General features: G+C 38.0%; 2 protein-coding genes across 6 annotated transcripts in view; both read right to left on the reverse strand.

The window, feature by feature from the left end:
* UGP (UDP-glucose pyrophosphorylase) overlaps positions 1-8,547 on the reverse strand; it is a 27,092-nt gene extending 18,545 nt beyond the window's left edge. Inside the window, exons 1-2 of one of the 3 annotated variants that reach the window (XM_074103493.1) lie at positions 8,407-8,547; positions 6,884-6,910 (exon numbers count right to left, since the gene is read on the reverse strand). In XM_074103493.1, coding sequence (XP_073959594.1) covers positions 6,884-6,910; positions 8,407-8,436 — 57 coding nt within the window. In that variant the 5' untranslated portion in view covers positions 8,437-8,547. Of the gene's footprint in view, positions 1-4,423; positions 4,543-6,883; positions 6,911-8,406 lie in introns of those variants that run through there. The other 2 variants (XM_074103496.1, XM_074103497.1) reach the window with 2 other exon arrangements.
* A 7,565-nt stretch (positions 8,548-16,112) lies between these two features.
* The window catches only part of LOC141439255 (solute carrier organic anion transporter family member 2A1-like), a 37,895-nt gene continuing 26,507 nt past the window's right edge, over positions 16,113-27,500 (reverse strand). For all 3 annotated transcript variants that reach the window (XM_074103491.1, XM_074103490.1, XM_074103488.1), the window contains exons 6-12: positions 26,912-27,033; positions 21,038-21,124; positions 19,890-20,086; positions 19,269-19,382; positions 18,127-18,251; positions 17,518-17,658; positions 16,113-16,319 (exon numbers count right to left, since the gene is read on the reverse strand). In XM_074103491.1, coding sequence (XP_073959592.1) covers positions 16,114-16,319; positions 17,518-17,658; positions 18,127-18,251; positions 19,269-19,382; positions 19,890-20,086; positions 21,038-21,124; positions 26,912-27,033 — 992 coding nt within the window. In that variant the 3' untranslated portion in view covers position 16,113. The remainder of the gene's footprint in view (positions 16,320-17,517; positions 17,659-18,126; positions 18,252-19,268; positions 19,383-19,889; positions 20,087-21,037; positions 21,125-26,911; positions 27,034-27,500) is intronic.

The raw sequence follows: 27,500 nt of genomic DNA on the forward strand, positions 1-27,500 counted from the left end.
TGTGTATGACCAAATTAGGATGTGGGTTGACATTTCCCATGACCTTATTAGAGTTTAACTGTGCGGGAGCTATTCTTCCATGGCCCGGTAAATTGTCTTGTCGTGTCATAAAAACGCGTAAGTAATAAAACTGTTTTTGTGTTCAACCTAGAGCGAATCATGTACCTAGCCTGTAAAATCTCCTTTTAAAGACTTTCCCGGAAGAATAAGATGTGGGAGGAATGTATCCCTTCGCCTGATCAAGAATATAATAAGACAAAATCGAGTATGACAGTTAATTACTTAGACAGGCGATGGGTTAACTGTAACCCACATTTTTATTTCTGGTTTAAAGGAACATCTCCGACTTTCGTAAATACATTTTTACAAGACGTTTTAAATACGGTTTGTAACAGTATAATATATAAAGTACGTATGAAGACACGCTAGTTCTAAGGGGCCTGGTTAATTTGGGACTAGGTCAATGAGGGTTATCGCGTATGAATTCGCCACTAGAGGCGCTAGTGTAGCGTGGGGTCTCCGAAATGTCAAATGTCATAGTTTTTGGGTGAGCTACGCGGGTTTATTTATAATTAGAATAATTTTGTGAAGATTTTGCAATATCTGAAATTAATTATGGCAAATATGCGTTCCGGAGCAATAAATGTCTGTGTTTTGAGACAGTTTTGTCTTTCGGAAACCTTTGTCCTCCCTTTTTTCCGAACAAAACGGGGACTATGCAACACTGTGGCATGCTCGATATTTTTATGGACCGGTTTAAGGTGTAATTAAATATGATTTTCCATCTAAGCTTTGTTTTCAACCGCCCGTAAATAACAGACTTTGAAAGCCATACTTAAAAACCTCACGCAACAGTGAGCCATCTAGTGAGACAAAAAACGATAGCCCTCATTGGTGTCAAGTGTACCATGATATATTTTTTTTATTATTTTTTAAAAACTTAAGTTCCACTTATTTACATCAAATGAAACGAACAGTTGAACAACTAATTTTATTACAGTCAGCAGCAGGAGTAGATGAGCGGTTGTAGTGCTCAAAATGATCTCAATACTCTCTTATAACCTTGGCAGTAAAATCGTGTGTAGATCATTTTGAACACCGTAACTGCTCATCCACTTCTGCTGCTGTCTGTACCAGGGTGGAGCTTTTAATAATCGATTTCTCTATGATTTCCTTGACAAGAGTATGAGATGTCAACATGACATTTGTAGCACCAAGGTTCAACCCCTACATGATTCAGTTTGTTCAACAGTTCGACTGTATTTACACAAATCTCTTGGCTTCGTTTGATTGGTTGAGAATTTATCATCATAAGCCGGAAGTAATTTACCCTGTGCCACGACGAAGACGCGTGATTTTGTCAAAATTAGACATTAATGACGTTGTTTTTGCAGGTGGTAGGACCTTGTGCAAGGTCCGCCCGGATTGCTACCACCATCTTGCTCGCTAATCCTGCCGTGAAACAGCAGTGCTTGCACTGTTGTGTTTCGCGTGGAGAGTAAGACAGCCGGTGAAATTACTGGCACTTGAGGTATCCTATCTTAGGCCTCTAGGTTGGCAACGCATCTGCAATCCCCCTGGTGTTGCAGGTGTCTATGGGCGGTGGTGAAGTAATAAAAACCACGGTACGTGTCATCGCGAAGGGCTGTACCTATAACTATTGTTGTACAAAGGGAGGTCGTCTTGGGAAGCCATAACCTAACCAACAAAAAAGTTGGCAACCCCCGACTTTGTCACTTCAAAGTTCAATATCTCGAAAACGGCTAAACGGATTTTGATAAAACATGTCTAGGAAGTTACATAAAACATATATACACATAAAAGCTCATGAATGTGTGTCTGTCCGTTTATGAGAAGCCGGTATGTAAAATAAATGCATAATTTGTGAATTTGTGGTATCAACTTCCATCAGTAGTTTGCAGATAATTATGACATCAGAGCTCTCAAGAAAAGGGTTTATAAGGACACATTTTTAAAGACCGGTAACAGACCAGTGACTCTCCGAGTTGATGGTGTTCATGGGCGGCCACACCATCACTCGAAGAGAGAATATATTTACTGGTAAAGGTTAACGATATTCTTCCTATCAAGCAGCGTTTCCACCAGAGATGTGCGAGAATGTGTTTATCATGAACCAATAGAAACGCTTCATCCTCGCATAGCACATCTCTGGTGGAAACAGCTGAGCGGAGCGAGGCGAGGTAAATGATTGGAAACATAGCTTTAAACCGTGGTGGCTAAGTGATTTGACCTATGGCCCCTCAAGCAGAAATCAAATAGTCTAGACTCTCAAGTTTTCAAAATTCATGTGACAAATAACATTTAAAATATACCAGGGCTTTACGATGAAAGAAAACATCGTGATGGAACCTGCACAAAGCTGCAAAGTAGTGCCCAATCCGCTCTGGGCCCGTGTGGGAACTACGTCCCAAGCTCTCTCATTTTAGACGACCGGATGGCCAAGTGGTTAGAGAACCTGACTGCGAAGCTTGAGGTCCCGGGTTCGATTCCCGGCCGGGGCAGGTATTTGTGTGATTAACACGAATGTTTGTTCTCGGGTCTTGAATGTTTAATATGTATTTAAGTATGTATTTATCTATGAGTATAAGTATGTTTATCTGTTGCCTAGTATCCATAGTACAAGCTTTGCTTAGTTTGGGACTAGGTCAATTGGTGTCAAGTGTCCCATGATATTTATAATTTATTTATTTATTTATTCTGAGAGTAGGCCTGTTGGCAACACCAACAAAGTACTGCTATTGTGTTGGTACTGCGTATGTAAATTCCGGTCTTTTTCCGGTCGTTCTTTTCACATAATACACTTCCATTACTGCTCACCTCATGGCTGTTTTTTACTCTCCAAGGTTCCCTTAAATTTAACACTAGAATCAGTGCGAACCGGCGTCCACTCGCCTACAGGCCTGTACCCTGTAGTGGGACGTATATAGGCTGAGTTGAAGGATATTCTTATCGTCTGGCGACACATTTACTTGCTTCGACAATGACTGTCATCGTGATGATATTTGCGCCGAGATTTGCCGTCATGATGACCGATCAATTTTAGCTACTATTTCACAAGAGTATAATAGGTATTCACAAGTTGTCTTTGAACCGGTTCTCTGCCGTTTGGGCAAAATATTTTTCGCAAATGTTTCATTTCCCAAGTACTTATCAAATTTCTTCGAAACCATATTAGTTTCGGAAGTTACAAACCTAACCTAACCTATATACTGTGCTCTATAAAACCATAAGAAAATATTCTGAGTTTTTTTTTGTTTTGGAAAAATTTGATACTTGGGAAATTATACTTAAGTACATTTGGGAAAAAAAATTGTGCGAAACGGCAGTACCGTAAAACTACACAACTATGGTACCGAATCGTAAGGTTTCAACTTTGTGCTTTTGCCTCTAACGAATGGATTGACATATTTAAGTCTTCGTTATGTCTTTAGATAAAGGACAATGTATTATTCAGGTGGTATTAATATAATAAATATTTGTCACAAGTTAAAGTATTGACTTAATATATATATATTGTTTTTAAATTAATTTTGGACTATTGTTGTATAGAAATCGCATGTTATGGCATCTTTGACTATAGTTGGGTGATTTATTTTAATACCTCTAAATTTGGACTATAAAAATAAACACAAAAAGTGCAAAATTATGTATTTAAGAAATCACAATTTTAGAGATCTTTTTAATCTTTAATACTTAAATGTTTTTAATCGTTAATTTTATCTTAAACAAGAAGTAACAAAAATGTAAGTAATTAAATTACAATTAAATCTTAACACATCTAAGACATCTATACTCTCAATTTCATTGATGTACATCTTGTAGTTTTCGAGTAAAATGCCTGTGACATACGGACGGACGGACAGACAGACAGACAGACGGACTTGACGAAACTATAATGGTTCCGTTTTTGCCATTTTGGCTCCGGAACCCTAAAAACTTGTGTTTCATTGATAGTGGAAGTGGCGATAAAATCGCGACATCGATTATAGAAGGAAATAAAAAAGGTAATATTTCTAGTATTACTAGGTATTATTTACTAATGAACTTTAAGAATTTCTGCCGCGACCTTATGATAGCTAAGTTTATGCAAGATATGCGGGTGAGCAAAGAAATTCATTTAGTTCATTGATATGGACCTCCGCAAAGTAACGCCCGATTCAATAAATTATTATTTATTACTTTTAAAATAATTTTCAAATCAACACTGCCAATATTTAAAAAATGGCTGAACCGAATTAAAGGTCACTAGCTAAAAACCATTTCATTTCAATTACAGCTTCCGAATTTCATGTTATGTTTTAATCAGTTAGTTAAAAGTCGAACATGATTCAATAAAAAAAAATAAAAAATAGAGTCACTACTTATAATAAACTATTTTAACTATAATTTAAAATATATATACCTTGTTAAGCATATCCATATTGGGAAGAAATAACTAAACGCACTTTGCAAGAAAAAAAACAAAATTGGCGGGAACGGACGTCTATTTCACGCGCGCTCTGGATGTCACTACAGCTGTTTGAGACAAGTATGGCGGAGTAGAGGACGAAACGATTGCGTCGGGTATTTCAGATAACTTATCATTAAAGGTCTGTGACCAGCAGTCCAGTGACTTAGATAATGAGCTTAATTATGGTGCCAGACAACTGGCCAATAGTTATAGAGGTACGTAAAGAGAATCTACAAAACAGTGGCGCGCCGTGAATCTCCGTTTCCGCAGACACTATTATAGCTGAAGGTCCAGAAGTACTAAGGCCGACAGTGATCATGAGTGAATTGAGTGATGCTAAAGTACAAACAATCCTACTTATCCTACGTATAGGTACTTACTATGCCAAAGTTTGATATATTTTGTTACTCCATGCAAAAGCGGCCCAGCAGATTACAGAACAGAAACTCTACACACGCATAGTTTATATCATAGATTAACATATACATATATAGGATGATTATTACCCTAGGATATTGCATAGTTTGTCACGTTTTCACAAATTTTTAAGGGACTATCTAGTTTGTGGCACTGGCAAACGAAGTGCGGTAGATCTAGTAGAATTAATCATGCATATACTTTTTTTTATCAATTATTATACATGCAGAACGAATGTAGGCAAAACAGATAATGCTGGCGATAACACTACTGCCAGCTATTATTATAAGAGATGTTTACGTTATTGCATAAGTCTTATTTTATATATGAAAGAATAGATGAATAAAGAAGGTACCAGTGGAGTGGAGTGAATATTTTAAAAATGGACTGACGAATAAAAATTGAACAATGAAACTTCCAATAGGTACTATACTACTCGTAACCCCTGTTTTTTACACTCTTCATAAGGATCCACCACGACCAGATGGCTTAGTGGTTAGAGAACCTGACTACGAAGCGTGAGGTCCCAGGTTCGATTCCCGTGTCGGGGCAGATATTTGTATAAAAATACGAATGTTTGTTCTCGGGTCTTGGGTGTTTAATATGTATTTAAGTATGTATCTACATCCTATATAATTATATTTATCCGTTGCTTAGTACCCATAACACAAGCTTTGCTAAGCTTACTTTGGGACTAGGTCAATTGGTGTGAATTGTCCCGTAATATTTATTATTATTATTAATTATTATTATTATCCCGGAATTACGAATGGCAAGCCCAATTATTCGCAGTACTTACGTCGCAGTAAATATGCAGGCCCCTTAGGAAGTAATTGTTAGAAAAAGAATTCTCAATAGTTCTTCTGAAGGAACTACTAATACGCAATAATGCTAGTCTTTTGAGAAAAAATAGTCAAATTTTTGAAGTTTTTTTTAAGATATCTAAGTTGCTCAATTCTATAAAAATTGGCAATATTCTACGACTGTCTAAGTTAGTGTAAAAATATGGTAGAAATCTGAAAAAGCATAGTAAAGCACCTACCCTAAAAACATATTATGGCCGTAAATCCGGTACTACTACGAGTATAACTACAAATAAAGTACTGATTCCATGAAGCTCTGTAACATTTAATGTGTAATCTAATACATTCAATAATTAAGAAAAGATCACTGAAAGGAAACATGCAGTAAGTATTTAATTGTCAATTATTAATTATTATAAAAGGTTAAAAACATGCAAAGGTATGAACGAACATGGTTATGTAAAAAAGTTATTATTTGATTAGTCACACATGGTCACACTTTTAACAATAGTAGTAGTACTTTTGTTTTCAGTAACATGCCTGCTTTTTCAGTCAATAAAACAATGCACTTGTAATATTATTCCCTTAATTTGCTGAAAATAATATTGTACTAGGTAACTGAAAATTTTAAAAGGAAATGTGTTCCTTATCATGCTAGATCTTTTTTACCACATTTATTTTCTAATATAGGTATTATCAATCCAACTAAATTGTGACTCACTGTAGAACATTTGGCAGCAAAAAAAATGGTATCTACAATTATATTAATAAATTCCATGCCACCATTTCAGTCAGCTGATTTTCGCCAAATATTTGCGTGAGATGTAAATCTCTTTCGACTGTACTTTATCTTTGGACTTTGTCTTGTGTGTGACTACACAAATATTATCCTACTAGCCTGTTACCCGCGAATCTGTCCGCGTAGAATTCGGTTTTCACTATAACGCTGGAACTATGAAATTTTCCGGGATAAAACTATCCGATGTTCTTTCCCGGGACTCAAACTATCTGTATACCGAATTTCATCAAAATCAAAGTGGGATGTTGTTTCTAGTGTGAGCGACGGAGATGTCGATATCACAACGCAAAATTTACTGCAGGCTTTCGATTTAATTGAGCAATTTTTCAGCCAGTTAAATTATTTGTTAGTAATTTAAACTACCCTCATGCCAATCAATTGTTTTAATCTTACCGCAACTCCCAGTCGGTGATCATTGGCCTGGAAGATGCAAGTAGCGAGTCAGACAAGCTAAGAAAGTGTAGCATAGAAAGCAATTTATTAGAAAACCCATAAAATAATTTAACCTTTCATATGCTGTGAGACTATATTTCCTTTTCTATTTTTAGTTTTATCTGTTAATAGGCATTTTTTGAGACAAACATGATCAGTATGCAGGTTTTTATACTTCCTGCATATGAAAGGTTAAACTAGAGTTTAGCAGTGCACTTTTTTTTATATTTTAATGTAGTTTACAAGTTTCCTTGTTCACACAAATACTAAAAACCTAAGAATTTCATATTTTCACTACCAATAAACTATGTCATGAAATGACTATGAAACAGTTATAACTTTTACAAATTAATGTATTTAACCTGTTCTTAAACTTAACCTTAAATTAAAACTTAAATTTACTAGCTAAAGTATCAATCAATGGAGGAATGCATAAATGTCTAACAATCAGTCTAAATGTCTAACAATATTTTTTACCTTAAACCATTTAGAAAACAGCCTACAGATACACTTCTTGTTTTCTTTGTTACGTTCATGTCCTTGAAACATTTGTAAATTTGTACTCCTTGTGTGCCTTGTTGCGGATACATGCTATGCTTGCTTCGGCTGTGTATGAAGCATCAGGTTTAGGAGCTAAGCAGGGCCGGCGCTAGGAGCCACAGCTTATGGTCTCAAGGTCTAAATTGCCTTGCGCCTCGAAAATTTCTGGTTTTTATGTTCATCTAAAAACTGTCATCTAACCTTTTTCTTGGTATTGTATCATATATGATACATAATTTTCAATCATCTTTTTGTATTTCTTTTTAAGTTATTTTAGTTAACTCTATAATAATTCAACGAGGCCTGAATTCAGTACACTTGATTCAACTTGCTAAGAAAAGGGCTAACTAATGTAAGGTGTATGTACCATCATAGGGCCTCACAAATTTTAGCTTGGCCACACCAAATTTCGGTCCTGCGCTGCCACTTTGATTGACACCAGTCATATTAAGGAATAATAAAGCATTTAAGGACCGGAAGTACTTAATACATCAAATGTGTTAAGTACTTAACGTTTTGAAACAATCAAAACAACAAACTTTTACAAAATGTTAGCAACCTATTTGCAATTTTAATTATTATTATGAAACAGCTAACAATCCATATGGTCTCATGACTGATTGTGCCAGGAACAATTAAAATATAATATCTTGATCGGATAGGTAATCATCACTCCTTCTTCTAAGATAATTTACGTTTTACAACTGTTCATAGAAATCGGAATCTACCTCCATATCTACCTCGATTTAAGTCAAGTTATAACTGTGTCATTCAAGTAAATTGTCCGATGATTATTTATTTACGTTCTTAGATAATCTAGCGTTTGTTTGTGAGTAGTAATCGTAATAACGTGACCTCTACGAGTAGACAAGGTTACAGTAGATAAATACACGCAAGTTTATCGTTATTCGTTATCAGCAGAAGTAAGTAAAATCATGTGTTACCTTCTTATTTAAGTCTCCCGTTTCCACCATTATCACTGATATTATAAAACTTGATTGTAAGTGGTTTTTATCAGTAAATACACATAAAATAAAAATAGCGAGCTGTACGTACGCCGACCCTGAGTACGAGAACGAGACTTTGACAGGTGACAAGTGACAATCAGGTGATTGTCAAAATGTGTAACGAAACGCAAAAAGGTTTTCTTCCGTTTGTTTTTTTTTTACTTTTTGTACAATTATTTTTTTCTGTTTTGCGTCTAGCAGTCCAGCCAGAGCGGCCAGCTTATACGTTTTCAATCAATTCTTTATACACTGTTGACGAAAGCTATTTTTACAAGCTTTTATTATAATTTACTGCGGTAGCCGGTAGCGGTAGAGTAGGTAGGTAATAAACGTACGACTATTAGGTACTATATAAACAAAATAATATAGATATATATTGTACCTACGGAATACTGCCCATAAAAATACAATGATTCGAAGCAAATATAAAAAAATAATATGAAGCCGTGGTGGCCTTGTGGTTTGACCTATCGCCTCTTAAGCAGAGGGTCGTGGGTTCGAACCCGGCTCGCAACTCTGAGTTTTTCGAAATTCATGTGCGGAACGAGCTTTGCGGTGAAGGAAAACACCGTGAGGAAACCTGCACAAACCTGCGAAGCGATTCAATGGTGCGTGCGAAGTTCCCAATCCACACTGGGCCCGCGTGGGAACTATGGCCCAAGCCCTCTTGTTCTAAGAGGAGGCCTGTGCCCAGCAGTGGGACGTATATAGGCTGGGATGATGATGATATATTTTTCTATACTAAACCCCTGTGAATTATTATAGTATAGGGTAGGGTTTTCGTTTTATAGTTAAGTGAGCTGAACCAACAGCTGACCAGATCGTCAGATATCTTAATATATAAAACCAGCCAAGAGCGTGTCGGACACGCCCGAAATAGGGTTCCGTAGCCATTACAAAAAAATTAAGTAAGATTTTTCTATGGATTTCGTATTTTGTACGGAATATTCCAAGTTTAGGTATATTTTATACCTTAGGCTGCTATTTACTGTTAAACTACTAATAATTCTCAAGAAAACAACAGTTAGGGGAAGCTGTTTTACCTCGGACAGTTTTTCCTTTTTTGATTGTTAGAAAAATAAATAATTATGGAATAAACATCAGATATTAAAATATCTAAAGATACTATGTTATTCGATAAAAAACTTAGCGATTCGTTTATTAATTTTGAAACGTCTCACGAAAAAAAAAGGGAAAAGTGTCCAAGGTACAACACCCCTCATGCATCTGATGTATCTAATTATATTCCATACTGCCGCACAATATCAGTCATGTTCATGAGTGGGGATAGGTAGGGTCAAGATAGGTAAGATTGGTAGGGAGCCGACAATTTTCGTAAAACGCCTGCGTGAAAAAATAGCAAAGTATTCTTAGTGATCATATAATGTTGTCTTGTCTTGCAAATATCAGGCGCTAGCATTAAACAAGTTGATCGATTTTGTTTTGTTCGTAACATTATTATTATTAATTAATTAATTATACTGGTCGTCTAATACTGCGTTCACGAATGGGAGTATTTCTAAACGAAACTGCAGGGCTACTACGAAACTCGAAACTCGAAGTTCGTGTCGTGCGGTCCCTCTCGCTCTCGTATTAAATAGTGTAAGTGTCAGAGAGACCGCACGACACGAACTTCGAGTTTCATAGTAGCCGAGCTGGGAGGCTACTACGAAATTTGAAAATCGAAGTTCGTATCGTACCGTCCCTCTCACTCTCGTATTAATTAATATTATTATATTATTAGGTACATATAGACCCAGGGCCTGTACGAGGAATGTGTTTGTCATACCCCTGGTGTTGCAGAGTTTATTGGCGGTGGTGATCTCTTACCATCAGGAGACACACTTGCTCGTTTGCCATCCAATCGAATAATAATAATAATAAAACAAAACGCTTCATTAGCCTATCCCACAGATTACTAATATGTAGCTAGCGCCTATCCTCGCTCCGCCGAGCTGTTTCCACTAGAGATGCGCTAAGCGATGATAGATAAATAAGCGTTTTAAGCGTTTCTATTGATTCATAAGAAGCACATATCTTGTAACGCATCCTCCCACATCTCTAGTGGAAACGCATTTGTTACAATATTGAAAGAAAACAAAACTGTCAATTTTGAAATTATTTATTCTTATTGCATGTGACACCCTGTTATTATTACTATAACCATATGTTATAGTAGCGTGTGAAAGTATGTAAATTAATTGCGTATTAATGACGAACATCGCAAACGTTCCGCTACAGACGTCTCAGTCGCGTTCGCGTTAAAATCTCAATTTGTATGGAAACACGAACAGCGCCTCAAGCGGAACGTTTGCGATGTTCGTGTTTCCATGAAAATTGAGATTTTAACGCGAACGCGATCGAGACGTACCTATTTTGTAACCTAAAACTTAAACTAAGGGTACAGTTCCGACATCTAACTACTCGTAAAACTTAAGTCTATATATATCTATATAATCTATATATCTATTCATTAAGTTCGATTGTATTTGAAAATGCAATAGGCAACGGACAACCAAACATATATTTATAAATTAATCCCCTATTTCCCTTGGCCATACCATAAATTGAAAACGAATTTCCAAATGTCGTCCCTCTTTCTTTCCGAGAGCACCATGATGCTTGCAATGAGGGCTATCGTTTTTTGTCTTTCTAGATGGCGCCACTGTTGCGTGAGGTTTTTAAGTGTGGCTTTCAAAGTGTTATTACGGGCGTGAAAACAAAGTTTAGATTAAAATCATATTTAATACACCATAAAACCATACCATAAAAATATCGAGCAACCACAGTGTTGCCTAGTCCCGTTTCTGTCTCAAAACACAGACATTCTTTGCCCCGTGACGCATAATTGCCAAAATTAACTTCAGATATTGCAAAATATTCACAAAATTATTCTAATTATAAATCAACCCGCGTAGCTCACCCAAAAACTATGAGATTTGACATTTCGGAGACCTCACGCTACACTAGCGCCTCTAGCGGCGAATTCATACGCGATAGCCCTCATTGAATTGGTGGCGCGTTTGGCGTATAAGGTACTTAACCAAAGGTCCCAATCATTTGCCAAACCCTAACCAAAATATGCAGGTTTTAATCTCATCCGGCACACCTATAAAAATTTTCCCGTTTTAAAAGTCTTAGATTTCATTGAGCAAACGTAAAGCAAGAATTTACTTCTAAGTGGTTTTTTACATTCTGTCCGAAAGAGCAGACGGGAAGAAAAAACCGTTTTGGCACCCTAGCCTCCTGAGCCCTAACTTTTCTAACAGATGTAGTACCTAAGACCTGACGTGGGTCGGCTTTGTTATTTCGATTCATCATCAAAATTTGTTACGAATACATTGGATACTACCTATTTCAACACTTGTTTTTTTATTAATTAAACATTTTGTCCTTTTTAAAAGTACATTTCGCCATTATGCTTAGTGTTCATTTGATCTTTACAAAGTACGCGAGAGCTCACGAGGCTAGAGCAATAAATAAATACAATAGTATGTACGAGGTACATGCCAAAACACATTGATCGACTCAAAATTGAATCATTTTTATTTCACTGGTATCTTCTGAATTGCTTTTTCCGTTTTCAGGAAGAAGTTTCAGGCAAGTCCTAAATAATTGAAATAATATTTGTACATTATTTATAATATAAGGTACTAAATGGCACTAGGAAATATATCCTTAAAATAAATATCTGCCAACAACAACCTTGGCATTTCAAATTCAAAATTAAAATAATATTCCAAATGCAACACCCTACTACCTTACCTATCTACTAATTACTACATCCATAATCATTATCTTTATGGTAGAGTCCACAGGTAGAGTCATTTTAACCTTGATCGTGTGATAGGTAGGTATGTAAATACCGTCAAAAAAAAGTATTTCAGTTCCGACATGGCTGGAGTTCGGAAAGCTCGGAAAAGGTATGCTGTTTTGGGGATTGCATAACATGGACATGCCCTGTAGGGCTACTACGAAACTCGAAAATCGAAGTTCGTATTGTATCATCCCTCTCACTCTCGTACTTAATAATATTAGCGTTAGCGGTACGATACGAACTTCATTTGATGGTAGTTGTTCCCATGACTAATGACACATAAGAATAGCTCACTCTTTCCGAACTCTGCTCATTAGGTACGATTGTCTTTGAATATGCAATAGGCAACGGATTAAGGTCTCTACCCGCTATACCGTAGGTATAGGAACCGTAATAGGTGACCGTAACAGGAACGTGGCAGGAACGGAATGTCAAGCGCATACATGACAGGCGACGGCGACGGTTGGTTAGGAAAAGTGCTAGCGGGCATACTCGTAGTCCCATACTATACTTTTCAATACAACAAATATATTTTTCACTTCTCATGCTCATAAAATGTTACTTTAGTCTCTGCATATCGGGACTAAAGCTCCTTTTTATTCTCGAGGGATTAAAGTATTTTTTTAATTTACGTTGGAAATCCCTAAACAGCCAACACGGTTTTTGTGAACGGAGGATTTTTAGGCGTGGAAATAACCTCAAAATGTCAACTGTGCAAAAATATTAAAAAACACGATTTAACTTTGTGAAACACAATTATTAAATATCGAATATTAAGGATTAATTCATTTTATTATGCATAGTCCAATTAGTTTTTAAATAGTTTTCAATTTTGAAACTGTTGGCTAAATATGCAAGCATTTAAAGCGTCTTCATAAACAATAAAAGAATAGTACATTGTGTCTTAAGGGCGGTAAATAAGGAATTACGAACGAGAGTCTATTAGAAGCCCGAAGTCGAAGACTGAGGGCTTTAATGAGTCGATGTTCGTAATTCTAGTACCGCCCGTGCGACATACAATGTTGTTCATCACATTTGCGAGTAAAATTGTAGATTTGTAAAAGAAAAACTAATATTTTTTCAAAAATTGCCGATACCGCTGACTACGCTCTTGGCAGCGCCAGCCTCCCTCAGCCTGACCAGACCATGCGCCCAACGTGCGCGCGCTCCTGCACGCCATGCAGTATCACACTCATTTACCGACCTTGGGCTTCATGACAAGAAAATTAGTACGGTACGGGCAATGACTCATTTACCGACCACAGGTTTCATGACAAGCACATTAAGGCCGAGGGTTTTATTTGGGGGTTGCAACCAAGGTAGCCTGCATGTTACGACACTGTTTACTAGCAAGTGTGATGAAAAAGAATAAACCGCGCAACCAAATTTTTTTGCTATTTGAATTTTGAACATTAGTCGAGCGTACGTTTTTAAAAAGTAATATTGTCATTTTGAACAGAACATTGTTTTTTCCTCGCATTCGAAGTGAAAAGTAGAGTGTTTAACGCGAGACTAAACAACCATAATGCCACTCGAACTATAGCTAGAAAAATCTCGTGTCATTATGGCTTGTTTTAGTCCCTTGTTGAACAATCTACTATTGCATGACACGTAGCTGTTACGGTGTAATGTAGAGACCTTTGAACACACTAGACGCAGAAACCCATTTTACAATCAAAACTGCACCTTATGCAGTTCATTGAAGACAAGTTTCTTTACAATAGCTATTTGTAGGAACTTAATGAACTATTTTTTCGGGAAAATAATCCACTAGTTTTCAAATCAGTACTGAAAAAAATGCATTTACTAGTATTACTGAATAGGTACAATCAAGGTCATAATTCATAATCATAAATTCATAATGTACTTACATTAACTAAGATGTCAAAAATATACTACACCTATAATCAGTGGCCTAGCTAGGTGTAACCAAAGGCCCTAGGGCAAAAAAATAAACTATAGGGCGAACTAAAAGAATTTCCTTGCTCACCCGCGACCTTACGATAGCTAAGCTTATGCAAAATATGCGTGTTCATGCAGTTCCTCCACCTCCACAAGAACACACACAAATCACACAAACCCATCTATCACCACCACCACACTACACTGACGCGTTTCGAACTCAACCAGAGCTCATCTTCAGTGACACAACCGTACACCATGCTACCAGTTGTTTGTCACAAACACGCGTCAGTGTAGTGTGGTGGTGGTGATAGGTTTGTGTGATTTGTGTGTGTTCTTACAGTGTGGAGGTGGAGGAACTGCATGAACACGCATATTTTGCATAAGCTTAGCTATCGTAAGGTGAGCAAGAAAATTCTTTTCGTTCATTGATATGGACCTCCGCTAAGTAACGCCTGATTCAATAAATTATAAGCTAGGGCCCCAACTAAATTATTTAAAACCGTTTGTTCCGTATTCCTCGTGTTCCGAATTTAACGTACACTAGATTTGTCATTTATAGTTTGTAAGTCAGAGTCCGAGGGGCCCCCTGAGCTTGGGGGCCCCGGGGTACTGCCACGTCTAGCCCTCCGATAGCTACTCCACTGCCTGTAATGCCACTAAACATTAATAAGGTCGATGCATACAATATTCGACGCTATGGCTGTACAGATATAATATATGCCCTCGATTGTACCCTCACATCACAGGATGATTAGTACATACTTATACTTAATCTTTACATAGGCATATACTTAACTATAACTTAAAAATAACTCGTTCGCATGTTTGGTCTGATTAAAACACAGCTTATTTTGTATTTCGTTATTAATTCTACTTTTTTTTCAAATCCAATTCAATTCAAAATGTTTATTGCATGGTCAAGAGTAAATTGATTTAAAATAAGTATATATTTAGGTAACAGTACAATGGTGTTAGTTATTCTTTATATAACTTTTTACGGTAACTTTGAAAAGTTTTGCAAGTTGATAACAGAACAGAACCGCGTATCACGATCGCGTGTCATCGCCTATACACGAAGCATGCCTCTAAAATCCGAAGGTTTTTTTTAAGAGCTCACGGAGTATACCTACTTATTTTAATTAGAGCAGACCGACTGATGTCACTGCCATTGTCAGTTGCTACTTTATCAATCTCTTTTTAAACCTCTTTGAAATCTTGTCACGCGTTTTATAACACTTTTATAAGGTGCAAAAACGTCAAACCATTCATTCGTTAAGCTACTGTTACACATGCTCGTTACTAGCATGCTAATAAGCATACTTATAAGCATGCCAGTAATGAGCATGCTCATGGACTGTTTATATTTGCTAGCAATAAGCATGCTAGTTTTAAGTATGCTCAAAACGAACACTCCGATACACGTGCCTTTTGACAGCATGCTTCTGCCAGTTCAAAGTCAGTGTTGCCACGACAATTACCGAGTTCTATGGCGTTCAGGCCAAAAAATCTCAAAATCCACGGCCTACGGCTGCAACCCTGTGGCCGTAACGGCTTTTCGCAAATTCAAGGGTACTTAATAATAAATTTATTTATAACAAATTCACTTTTAGTAACTTTTTTTTGCTTGCAACTCTCGTCGCACTACCAATACTAGCATGATTATTAAGCAAACGCGTTCACACTTGCTTATTACCTTTCCCCCTACCACCCCCGCATCAACTAGCATGCTCTCTAATAGCAGGGTCTGCTCGATAGTAGCATTCCTGTTCACACATGCTACTAGGTAGCATTTGCTCGATAGTAGGTAGCATGCTCCCGTGCTACTAACGAGCATGTGTAACAGTGGCTTTATATATTTACTTGTTTAACTTCACAAAATCTAACTACAGCGCCATCTAGCGATTACTACATTGACTACGAACTCATTCTCTAGATAAATCCACGTCTTCTATTTCTTTCTTTTTCTCGTTCTCCTCGCTCTTTATCTGCCGGTACTGGACGATGTAGGCTATGATGGTAATGATGAGGGAGGCGCCAGCGAGGCCGATGCTGGTGTAGCCGACCCTGGGCACGAAGTTGGAGTTCTGGAACAGGCAGACCTGGCCGCGGAACAGCGCGCAGCTGTACGCTGGTAATAAAATGGGAAATTAATACCAGAAGTGGCGAAACGAGAATTTTCAGTCAGATGAATTATCGATGGATGGCGTTAGTTAGTATCTCGACTCGAGGTCCGCTACGTTTGACATATCATGTCACGTTTGGAATTGTTTAATAACGAAATGAGCCAAGTTTTTATCGATTTTTGACAAGTGTTGAATCGTATCTCCTACTTTTGCACTACAGATAGAATTATAAGTCAAACGGCTATCGGTTCTCCAATCTTTTATCTCCATTTTTTGTCTACCGGATTTTGAAAAAAAATATTTCTTAATTTTGTATGATTTTTTTAAACATTATCCGAAAAAAAAAAACACTTATTTCGAATCTCTATTGACGTGAAAGATCTAACATATACGAAATCTACATATTTGGGTTCGTCTTTGACGTCTCTAAAAACTAGTCGAGGGTTTTCATTTGAAACTAATTAACACAAAAGTTATGCCCACAAAACCAGTTTTTTGGCCTAAAATTGTTCAACTTTGATGCCAAATATCTCGAAGACAATGAACTTTGAAGTAAATATGGGATACTACATTGCTTAAAGCCGTTGTTGTTACTATAAGTAATAAGCTACAAAAAACATTATAAGGTCATTGGGGCATGGGATCCCCTTAAGCAAGACTGTAACGTTTATAAATGGACTTCGAGTCAATGACACCGTCTAGCAATATTTTGTTTGTCAGACCACCCTCATTGATTGAATCTGGCTGTACTTTGAAGTCCCACTGCTGGGCACAGGCCTCCTCTCAGAACAAGAGGGCTTGGGCTATATTCCCACGCGGCGGGATTGGGAACTTCACACGCACCATTGAATTGCTTCGCAGGTTTGTGCAGGTTTCCTCACGATGTTTTCCTTCACCGCAAAGCTCGTGGTAAATTTCAAATGTAAGAAGAATGGAAGTCCTATAATATACGCATGAAAATTAATTAAGCCTCCTTGACACTCTGCGAGCACATCATACAAGATAGATACGTCTGTGCGGTCTCTCCCACCCAAAATATACTCGTACCTACACCTATGTGTTGCAAAAACGCATCTTGCACGCGTACTTAATAATAATTGCGTAGTAGCAAAATATGTAATTGGTTTTAGAAATAAAAGCAGGGTAAGGTATGACTGTCGTATCTGGAAAATGTTAGTCTAATTCAATATTAGCTATACTAACCCCCGATGGCCACGTAGACCCCGTGGGCTCCCACGAAGGCGAACAGCGACACGGTCCCCGAGGCGATCCCCAGCGCTACTGACTTGTCCCGCCGGTCCACCGCCTCCAGCATTATGGTGATCTGCCACACGAACGCTAGCGCTGTAGGGAACAAGTCTTCAGTTAGAAGTCATCTCCAAATAAGCTTACTCAGGATTTCCACTTTTAGGGAAGACGAAAAAAAACGAGAAAAAAACAAATCTTGATTTTTTGGTCCTTCGAACACTTCTATTACAATACTGTGAGAATAAGGTAGGGATGTACTATATATATCTCCGATCAACGATTAGTAGATATATATGTAAAGTTTTAAGTAGCCTAACGTCTTAGCCAATTGTTTTTAATTTAAAACTAACCAGCGATTGTCCCTATCTCATCTTATAATGATTACCTGTCGTATGATGTAGCTGGGCTTGGGAATTGACGTGACCCAAGCAGGTGGCATACACGCTAAAATTTGTCAAAGCGTTCTCAAATTAGTATTTTTTTTAATTCCTATCGAACGTTTTTGTTGCCAAGCGCCATCTATCGGAAGTAAAATTTCCGAGTGTGATTGTGATCAATACTTACTGCCAGCAAGCGTTGCCGCTGCGAACATAAGCGTGTGCAGCGAGTACGCGGCGGTGCACGAGTTGTCGCCGCAAGCGCCGACCGTCACGTGTCCGTTCGGGGAACACGTACAGTTCGTGTAAACCCTGGAATATTTATAATTATTAGATTGGTGAAGATATCTTTGAAGGAGAATAGTTCTCGAGTGGCGATCACGAACTGGAAGACGAAACGTTGGAAGGCCTCCCAGGTTACCCAAAACTCTCACGATGGACGCAAGGTTGATTCTAAGACCGTTTCTGAACCTCTGCTGATGATGATGATGATGATAAAGTTAAGGGAGTCCAATTAATGAGGACAGCACAGAATCAACCCTTGTGATGTACTTTATGGAATGCCTATTAGCGGTGCACAGGTTTTGGTTGAAGATAATGAGGATGATGATGGAATTGGTGGTAGCAGTAGGTAGAGTGGCTATTTACATTACATTCAGTTGGTAAAAATTATATAAAACTTGTGATCGTGTATTTAAGAAGAAGAAGAAGATTGATTTATTTGCCAACATGAACAATACAGGATAGGCACACAGAATACAAATAAACAATAAACTAATTTAGAATCTCAGCCCAATGTGTTTGCCAGTCCCTTGCACTGTGACAAAAGGAACAGGTTCAGCTTATGCTGCGCTTTCTCAGACGCTGACAGCGCTGGTTTAAGGAGTGGCAAGACGTGATTCTTATATGGAGCACCTGGATAATGACACTACTTTTCGCTTCGCTACAAAAGACAAGACTTTCTTGCCGATGAAACGCTGGCTGCCAGTTACAATAAATAAGGAGGAGGAAGTATCCTTTTTATGTTAATCCTAATCATGTGGATCAGGGATAAAATGGCTACCTTTTCGACATTGGATTTCAGTTAGGCCTCGGTTTTAACTCATGGCACAAATTACATGTATATATGTGACTGTGTGAATTATTTCACTGGATGGGTACCTTAGGTTATAGACTGGATTAGTACCTACCTATGTAGGTAAAAAGTATACCTATCAAGCGATAAGTCGCGAGGCACTAGTACCTTTCGATATCTTTGGTGACCCAAAATTGCTGATAAAGGAATGGAATATACTTAGCTCCTGCATTATTATTTTGTGATTTACTTACGCAAGGTTCCCGATGGTAGTGGCGGTAGCACAGCCAGCGTGGCACGGCGAGTAGAAAGTCGTCATGTGCTCCGTGGCACAGACAGGGTCAAACTGGGTCCAGGGACGGTCGCAGCTGCAGACAAAGAAGAAGTAGAACAGGGGGAAAAGACACGTCCTTCAAAACGAATAGTACCTACCTAAGATTGAAAATTGTTTTTAGATCATCACCATTACATTGACAATGGTTTTTAGATCAAGAAACAAATCCTTGAACATAATGGTAAGATGAAGCAACGTACCTACTGAGTAGAATTTGTCAACCAAAAACATGATTTTTAGATAATTGTCTGTAATTAGTGGTGATAGTTGTAGAACGATGAGTGATGACTTCACATGTTTGCTGCAGTTTGATTATTTTCCTTTTCTTCCTTCCTCCCTTCCTCTTTCTTCTTCCTCTCTTTCTTCAATACTTCCTGCTTCACTTTCTCCTCCCACTCATCACATCACTTTATGGATTTGAGGGATCGAAATCCAACTTCTACATGCTACTCGTGTTTTTTGAGATTCGGGTTTCGAATAATAGTAGGTATGGTTTTGTGCCAGATGGTTTTGTGGTTTTGTAATATCATGTCACACTTACCCACATCCTAAAGCGCAGAAAGGCTGCGAGTACGTCGTCTCCTCTAGACCCGCGACCTCCCCCTTCGAGCAGTTCAGTGCAGCAGTCATGACAGCAAAGAGGATGACGCAGTAAATGGTCATGCGGCCTGCGTTGAGGATGGCGGCTTTCTTGTCCAAAACAGGCATCACAGGGTTCGTGTACAAATAGCCCGCAAGCTGGAATAAAATGAATAAACATTAAAATTATCGGAGTTCGGAGACATTAAAATATTACAAATGTAGTTAAGTATAACCTACCTGATATCTTAAATCTGGTCTAACGTCTCGTAGCATGGTGAACGGTTGCGTTGCTCTGAGGATAAGCTCTGGTTGAGTTCGAAACGGTCAGTGTGGTGTGGTAGGGGTGGTCCCGGTGATAGATGGGGTTGTGTGATATATGTGTGTTCTTAGGGCTGGACACATGTCGCCGGTACGGTGCCGTCTACGGTGTCACGGCGCGGCGCCGTCAAAACTACCAAGCGTGTACGTACCAAGCGTTTGACGGCGCCGCGCCGTGACACCGTAGACGGCACCGTACCGGCGACATGTGTCCAGGCCCTTACAGCGGAGGTATACCCGATAACGGCGATAATGTTTCGAACCCATCCGTAGTGCCTTGTCCAAAGGTGTGATCGATTGGATAATCGAACGAGAACTACTAAATATACATGAGTTTCTACAATGTACAGTCAAGGGCAAAGATATCGACACGGCCAAATTTGCAAAAATATGTATACACGGCCTTAATGTTAAGTGCATAAAGTCGTGTATACATATTTTTGCAACTTCGGCCGTGTCGATATCTTTGCCCTTGACTGTACAGTTAACTAATTTGATCCCTGTGCCATCATAGAACCTTATCATAGTTACAATTTAATTTTTATACATATAGCGCAATGCTTGAATGACATAAATGTCCGGATGACAAATGGTTAAAAGCTTTCAATGCTCTGATAAAGACTTGCTAAAGATGACATTGAAGATGACAATTTATTGAAAGTGGTGTAATATTTGAAAGAGTGAGTTTTCCAATATCTATCTTCAAATAAATGGTAGATAAGGTTGCGTTTTAGAAAGAAACTTCAATTAACTATTGTTCTTAAAAAAATAAAACAAACTGATACTTACAATAACACCCATAATGATAAACAAGGCGCGCAGTGGCGCCCCCCACTCCCAGATCATTCCTGTGCCGGGGACGACGTGAAACTTAAACTGTAATAGAAGAACAATCATCATTGTACATACTATATACACTACCGCCATTTCGGAAGATCCTGGGACCCGTCAGAAGAGACGATGGCACCTGGAGGATCCGCAAGAATGCCGAGATTGAGGGGCTGGTGGCTGAGCCTAACATAATCGGCTTCAAGCCGGCAATTGACAAGATTTCATATTTCTAAGACTATAATTTGATTCGTTCTCTGTATTCTAGTTGGAAAGAGAAAGACGCTGATATTTTTAAAATTTCGCTACGATTATTAATTAATTAATTTCAATTTTTTTAAGATGTGTTTATTCTAAAAGGGCATAACTCTAACACAATAGATCCATTACTTTTGTCTAGTCTCTATTAAAAAAAAGATCACGTGTAAATAGTGTGTAAATAGCGTAAATCTGACGTAAAATTTGCCAAAATTATGAGAGCTCCTTTTTTTGATAAAAAAAGGCAAAGGAATCATATCTATTCTGTGGTAGTGTTGGCAAGTTCAGATATATTTTTTATTTTTTTGTATTTTTTTTATATATGGAGAAATAAATTATAGTAAATATTTTCCCATGATCAGGAGGCAAAACTCTTTCGATTCCTGTAGTTGTTCAAAAAATGAAAACTTGTCGTTGCGCAGGATCGGCTTCAACAGGTTATAAGCTACAAATTACATTGTATGGCAATCCACTTTTTTAAAGGTGAAATAAGTCAAAATCTAAGAATGATTTATAGTTTGATTCTGCCGGTTGAGATTTTGTTTCATGTCAAAGCCCGATTCACATTTATGTTGTGTCGTGCGTGATGCTCTCTGTCTCTCCCTCTCTCTATGCTTGTGATGCGACACAACACAAGCCGTCACAACACACTGCATCAGATAAATGTGAACGCAACCATATAAAATGTATGAAAATACCGTTCTGATGCGTCTCGCCCGACACAACACGACATATACATAGGGCTGCCATCCGTCCGGGTTTCCCCGGATTTGTCCTAGTTTAGAGGGCGTCCGGGGAGCGTCCGGGCGGGGTTTCATTTGTAGTCCAGGTTTAAAAATATTTTTAATTTTTAGACCAATGCAATTAGTATTTTTCGAAGAATTAATTTCCAGCAAGCTGTAAATCGTTTTATAAGGATCTTATTTGATTGGCCTATATTTTATTATACCTACTGACCAAGTTAAATAAAAACCTAAACCTGTTCACATGTCCGGGTTTTGGGCTCCAAAATCCGGGGTTTTCACGCGTCTTGTCCTGGTAGCCAAATTTTAGAGGTGACAGCCCTACATATACAAAATATGTGAACGGCTTCCTTCGAATCGATTGTTAGTTAACGTCTTCTTCATCCTTGGACTAGGCTTGCCACTGCTAGGCATAGTAGGAATCCTCTCAGAATCAGAAGACTGGGCTGTAGTTTTCACATGGGCCACTTGCAGACTTTAGAACTTCCTACACACCATTCAATGAGGGCTATCGTTTTTTGTCTCACTAGATGGCGCACTGTTGCGTGAGGTTTTTAAGTATGGCTTTCAAAGTCCGTTATTACGGCGTGAAAACAAAGTTTAGATTAAATCATATTTAATACACCTTAAAACCGTACCATAAAAATATCGAGCATGCCACAAATGTTGCATAGTCGGCCAATCAACTTTTTTACCGACACTAATCTGTCCGCGACATTTTTCAAACAATTGCAGATTTTTGTAAGTAAACATGTTTTTTCTGTGATTAAATTGATGGTGTACATGAATACATGCCATCCTACGTAAGTTCAACCTATTAAACCGTGAAATATCTTGTTGGAAGTACGATTTTTTGGTAACGCCAGAGACAATTTTGGTAACGCAGGAGACGCCCAAAGTGTCGGTAAAATAGTTGATTGGCCCAGTCCCCGTTTTGTTCGGAAAAAAGGGAGGACAAATGTTTCCGAAAGACAAAACTGTCTCAGAACACAGACATTCATTGCCCCGGAACGCATATTTGCCATAATTAATTTCAGATATTGCAAAATATTCACAAAATTATTCTAATTATAAATAAACCCGCGTAGCTCACCCAAAAACTATGAGATTTGACATCTCGGAGACCTCACGCTACAGTAGCGCCTCTAGTGGCGAATTCATACGCGATAGCCCTCATTGCTTCGTAGGCGTTTCCTCACCAGTCCGGCAACAAAACGCTCATGGTAAATTGCAAATGTGGTTTTGCACATCTCTGAGATGGGAGCCCAGGTTAGAACTCACGATTCTATGTTTGAGAGGCCATTAGAGAGATGAGAGCACTTACAATTTTTTTTATTCAAAAATGGTTAATGGTTATTGGTTGATTGGTGGTAAGTAAGTACTATGGAATTAAATTCTTCATTTTACATTTTACAGCACCAAGTTAGAAAATTTTATATTTAAGTCCTCTTACACTAAATAGGTAGGTACTTTTTATCAGTCTGATTATAAAACATAGTGATTCTGCATTATACTTAGTCGACTAATTGATTGTATGGATATTGTATTTCTGGTTATCACAATAAATGCACTGATATAATATATTATGTGTAAACATAATTTATGAAAAATGGTTTTTATCTCTTTTCCATTCGGTGCTAGTGACTCGATGTTTAATATTTAAGTAGGTATGTATTAGTAATCATTTAATAATATGCACCCTGGTGTAAACATCACCCTCGTTCATTTAGATCTTTCTCGCTCTGTAGACTAAAAAAAAACTAATTTCTTTTTTTACCTCATGACAACCTTTCAACTTTAATCTTAGATGCAATGAAGTAAGAGTTACCATACATTTAATTAAAATGTTTTTTTTTAGTTATTTATCAAATAATTCACACTTAAGCAGTTGCAACACACTGATTCATATAATTAAGAATAGGTACGTATTAATTTAAGTAAATCATATAATTACTTTCTTTACGGAGACCGGGGCTAGAGGTGCAATTCAACTAATGCATTGCGTAGTATATTCGACTATGCACTCGCATCTCCCTTCTCCTTCTATTAGAGCACACAAGCTCTTGCCAAATTATTTTTTTACAGCGTAATAAGTTGATTTATTGGTTGGGCTACTACGAAACTCGCAAATCGAAGTTCGTATCGCACCATCCCTTTCACCCTCGTCTGAAATGACATAAGCGTCAGCGGGACGGCAACATACGAAGTTCGAGTTTTGCACTTCGTGGTATAGGTCCTGAATCTGAACGCATTTTGTTTATCTGTGCCCTTAGTGTAAACCTTAGCGAAAACGGTTACAAAATACGTCACGATCGCGTACGCGTTAAAAATCTCAATTTGTATGGAAACACGAACATCGCAAACGTTCCGCTAGAGCGCTCTTCGTGTTTCCATATAAATTGAGATTTTAACGCGAACGCGTTCGTGACGTATTTTGTAATCAAAAAATTACACTAAGGGCACTGCACGTATTGTTTCTGATACACGTGATTGATTAGATAACAATTCGTTATACCATTCATGTGGTGACTCATATCGATGATGACAATGACACCGACGGAGTTGAAGCTGTTGCCAAGGCCGCAATCGGCCGGATCAGATCATCATCATCATCATCATCATCATATCGATACCTTGTCGAAAAATTAAACGACACCCAGATTTTTAGCACTTGCTATCGGAGTACAAGTTGTTTTATAATAAAATTAAGAGTACCTGGACGACCGAGCTTTGCTCGGGCTAAAATTTGCTTTTTCCCAGAAATAAGATCAAGCTTGTTCATCCCCGAAAACCCCTACCATACCAAATTTCATCGAAATCGTTAGAGCCGTTTCCGAGATTCCCGAAATATAATAAATATACAACACCTATGTACCTTATTGTATTACTCGTTTACAGGCGTAAGATTTTTAAAAATGAAAAAATAAGTTCTCACCTTAGCCTACGTACACACTATGCGGCTAACCGTGCGGTTTCGGCGCGCCGTCCCTCTTCAAAGTATCGGTCGAGAAAGAGACGACGCGCTAAAACCGCGCGGTTGGCCGCATAGTGCAAACGTGGCCTTAGCACCTTAAATGCAGACGCCGTATTGCCTGACCTTTCTGACGCTCGCGATCACAATCAAATGACAAATTTCGCATACAAAAACTATCATTTGATTGCAATTGCGAGCATCAGAAACGTTAGGTAATTCGGCCTCTGGTTTTGCCTTAGGTTTTGCTATTAAAAATCAGTGAGCAAAGTCGCATACTACTTACTCATTGCTTGAAAGTAATAAATAAAGGTAATTAACTATATTTTCTGTCACTTAAATTTAGATTTGTCACTAAACTGCGATACCCTAATTATTATATCTATCCCTAAGAATATAATTGGTCATCTAATTAATCAAATCTGTCTCTAAGTATAAGTCATCAGATAAATGTAAACTGTATCTTAATTATAGTTTGATCATCATAATCGATCACCAAAATAGATAGACTGTCACCTATAAATAGATCAGTTCTTAATTCGATGCTTCTACCTATTCTAATAAGGCAGGTCTGGTTAGGTACGACGACGAGCGAAGCGAGGTGGAGTGTTAGGTAGAACTGCGGCCCTCAGTGCGCGAGCCGAGCGAGCGAAGCGAGCGTGCCCGCGTCAGGGCCGGCAAGTGCCAGAACGAACATTTTTTAATAATATTTAATTTATAAAGAGTAATTTTTAAATAATATTTAGGTAATATTATTTGGTGATTCAATTTAGGTGACAGATCTACTATTTTAGGAACAAATATTATTTATTAGGTCGCCGAAAACGCATTTATTAGGTAATCAATAAAATCATACCCATAAATAAATAGCTGACAGTTCGTAAACCAACCTTATTTTACTTCGAGCTACTTTTTCATTTGTTGGGAATGTTAATGACCCATTAAGTACGCTATCTAATCAGGCAGATACGTGTTTTGTTCGAACCCTATAGCCACTCCCATGACCAATCCTATGCCCATGGTATCGCTGCGCAAACTCACCCATCGGATAATAAAGTAAGTAGGAGTAGGACCACTGATGTATTATTTAATACATCAGTGAGTAGGACAAATAATTTCAATGACATTGCCGAAGCATTATCGGCATTATCGGCTTCTTAGGATCATCTAAGATTATCTAAATATTATCTAAGGAAAGTATCTAAGTAAATGTTTCTTTTCACTTTGAAATTGATTAAAGGGTTTTTTTTTTAATTGACTACATAACACCTGCCGTGGTGCCGTGGTGGCCCAGTGGTTTGACCTATCGCCTCTCAAGCAGGTCGTGGGTTCAAACCCCGGCTCGCATTTCTGAGTTTTTCGAAATTCATGTGCGGAATTTAATTTGATATTTACAACGAGCTTTGCGGTGAAGGAAAACATCGTGAGGAAACCTGCACAACCTGCGAAGCAATTCAATGGTGCGTGTGAAGTTCCCAATCCGCACTGGGCCCAAGCCCTCTTGTTCTGAGAGGAGGGCTGTGTCCAGTAGTAGGACGTATATAGGCTGGGCAGGAAAAAAGTAAACCATCCAAAAACCCTATAAATAATTTTCTTTCAGTTTGAAATCGGTGCCTCAGCAGGAGTCAGCTCCAGTCTTAGTCTTATACATCAGTAAACTTATTTAAGTTGGGTACCTACGGGCCTCTATATAGGTACACACCAGTCTTTGACCCGCAAACATGGTCAACGGTTAAAGTTACTATGTTGTTATACACATGAAATCTCAACCATGTCGCTGACATATTGGCTGATCGGCGACTTTGCTCGGCTTCAAGAGCCATTAATCCTACTGCTAACCCCCTGTTCTCTATCTGATCGAACCTTAGCAAAGTCAGCCTCCTGCGAGCCAAAGCCCCAGAGCGCTGCAGCCAGCAGAGACATTGCCAGGATCTGGAGGACGGCCATCTTGCTTCGCAGCACACGGCCGACGCTGCGGAAGAAGCCTGAAAAGATATAAAAAAAAATATATTTTTATATTTGTATATCAATAAATGTTAGTTATTAGTTTGTTTTACTTTTATTAATATTTTTAAATTAGTCTAATTTAAATTTATTATAGTGTTCCATACTTAATTACATTACTTCATTACATACTTAAATAGGTACAACATATTAAACATCCAAGACCCGAGAACAAAAAAAAAATGTTGTGAGTTTGAGTTTGAAATAGTTTAGAAAACTAAGGTAATTTGTCTTTATCAACCTACCAATATATTATTTTCTTGGTTAATATTATTAGACACATTTGTCGTAAGAAATATTTCGCCAAATTGCAAAAAAAAAAACAATTTATATGGCTGCTACTATTGTAAAAGCCATAGTAGCTTTGTAGTTTGACTAATAGCCTTTCAATCAAAGGATCAAGGGTTTGAACTCGTGCTCGTACTTCTTAGTTTTTCGATATATAGGT

This window comes from Choristoneura fumiferana, chromosome 20 (assembly GCF_025370935.1).
Source record: "Choristoneura fumiferana chromosome 20, NRCan_CFum_1, whole genome shotgun sequence".
In the NCBI taxonomy this organism is placed as follows: domain Eukaryota; kingdom Metazoa; phylum Arthropoda; class Insecta; order Lepidoptera; family Tortricidae; genus Choristoneura; species Choristoneura fumiferana.